Source organism: Monopterus albus, unplaced genomic scaffold (assembly GCF_001952655.1).
Source record: "Monopterus albus unplaced genomic scaffold, M_albus_1.0 scaffold233.1, whole genome shotgun sequence".
In the NCBI taxonomy this organism is placed as follows: Eukaryota; Metazoa; Chordata; class Actinopteri; order Synbranchiformes; family Synbranchidae; genus Monopterus; species Monopterus albus.
Window position 1 is genome coordinate 242938 of NW_018128113.1, and position 2262 is coordinate 245199.

Here is a 2262-nt window from a genome sequence, read left to right on the forward strand (position 1 = left end):
TATCTTGATAAACAAATTTCAGTACCTCAAGCAGCAATAGAGAACAAACAGTATAACACCATGAGAACAAGCACCGCACACACATCCTGATAAATAAATTCCAAGTACTCAAAAACAGACAGAATCAAGTATTTGAATAATCAAGAACAGAATTTACATGTCTGCATATTAACCATGCATTTTACCCCAGGATTTGAGTATTGCACCTCAGTTGACTATTACATAGTCCCTCATACTTTCACCTAGTTTATCACTGCAGTGATGTATTGTACAGTCTGATTGCTGTGTGGGGAGGAATGACCTAGGGTAACATGCCTTCTTACACTGGGGATGTAACAGTCTTGCACTAAAGGAACTGTTCAGAGCCTCTACTGTGTGGTGCAGGGGATGGGAGAGGTCGTGCATGATGGATGTTAGTTTTTACCAACATCCTTCTGTCTGCCACACTGTGTTTTCATTCCTTGTGGGGACTTTACATTGACTTACATTCATTTCCTATAGACTTATCCTAACCTTAACCATAACCACTACTTGCCTAACACCTAACACCTAATCTCATCCTAACCCTAAACCACGTTGCCACTCTAAAATTCAGTGATTTCCTGGTGGGGACTAGCTTCTGGTCTCCACAAGGATGGTTGAGTCCCAATAGTGTGAATGTGTTAACAGGTATCGGTCCTCATGATGTAAATAAAACAAAGGCGTACACACACACACACACACACACACACACATGCTTTTTTTCCCCATCTGAGTTCTGATTATGTTTTTTGATATTTTTGGTGCTACTGCTGGAACACATCAATATGTTGTTCCCTCAGGTGTCTTATAATATTTGGCTTTGAGGGGGTGGTTTACTGGGGTTCAGCCAACACTGATACTCATAATGTTCTTTTAGGTTAGACTGCCCAATTTATAACATTTCATTCCATCATTTGATCAGTCAGTCTCTAAATTGCCCATAGGAGTGAGTGTGTGTGTCAGTCCTGTGATAGACTGGTGTCCTGTCCAGGGTGTACCCCGCCTCTCACCCAATGTCAGCTGGGATTGGCTCCAACCCCCACCGATGACCCCATTCAGGACTAAGTGGTATAGATAATGGATGGATGGATTTGATCAGTCAGACCGTTCACACACCCAAAGAATCTAAAGAAAATTGCATGGATTTGATATTATTCCCTTATCAGTAAAAATGCTTCCAAAACAGGCTCCCTGAGATACTGACTGGACTGAAACTCAACATAATGAGTTTATGTAGCACTGGCTACTGGGACTTGCTCACTTTTACTTCAGGCCAAATGGAACTGTAGTGCAGCAGATGGGAATTCAGTGACTTACTAAAGAGCAACTCAGCATTAATCACTAAGCAGGAAGTGTTAGTCAATTCTCAAAGCATAGTTTCTTGTCTGGTTTACATATTAATATTGGCAACCGTGCAGGTACGTGTCTCTAGTTTTCCAACCACACAATAATTACAAAGACTTGCATGACAGTGCTGCAAAACATATTGGGTATTCTTACCCTGGCACACCTCCTGCCTCCATGTGATTGGCTAGGGTTACATCATGTGACCACACATCATACTGCCACTTCTGGAGGCCGATCACACCACACAGAACATTCCCAGAATGAACACCAACACGCATGTTGATGTCAACTCCTGTGGCATCTCGGACCTTCCTGTGGGGGACACAGGAGGGAATCTTTAAAGTCCAACTCAGTCCTTTTTAAGGTATAAATAATTAGTTAATTTTTTCTTAAGAGTATTTTACAGTGCAACAAAAGAAATGTAAAATATCAGAATGCTCCTTTTGTCTCTGTCAGCTGGAGGAATGTGTCAGCGTCTGTGTTTGACAGCAGCTGGTAGGAAAGAATCTGTCCAAATATCCACACCTGCGGTTTTGAGCATTTAATTGCACATGCACGCATCACTAGGAAGAAGGCAAGACATCGAAAAAAATACAGACACACAGTACACTTAATCTGCACTTGCTTCACACTGTTAAATATATTTAAGTATTCCACAATTCACCAGGGTTGACTGCACCACACCAGTCCAGGTGTTGGCTGTAACGTGGCTGTAATCTGGTTTTAGAAATCAAGAATGTAAGACATGCAGGATGCAGCTAGAAATGCCTATTGTTAATGTCCATACACTACAAAGATATAGCAGAATCAATTATTTTGAATGATAATATATATAATAATATATATGTGTATATATATAAATATTTTTTTTTTCACCCCCCCCCCCTTTTTTTT

At 40.8% G+C, this 2262-nt stretch overlaps 1 protein-coding gene across 3 annotated transcripts in view; it reads right to left on the minus strand.

Moving 5' to 3' along the window:
• The window catches only part of adcy2b (adenylate cyclase 2b (brain)), a 67704-nt gene that overhangs the window by 31715 nt on the left and 33727 nt on the right, over positions 1-2262 (minus strand). For all 3 annotated transcript variants that reach the window (XM_020620153.1, XM_020620154.1, XM_020620152.1), the window contains one exon: positions 1522-1680. In XM_020620153.1, coding sequence (XP_020475809.1) covers positions 1522-1680 — 159 coding nt within the window. The remainder of the gene's footprint in view (positions 1-1521; positions 1681-2262) is intronic.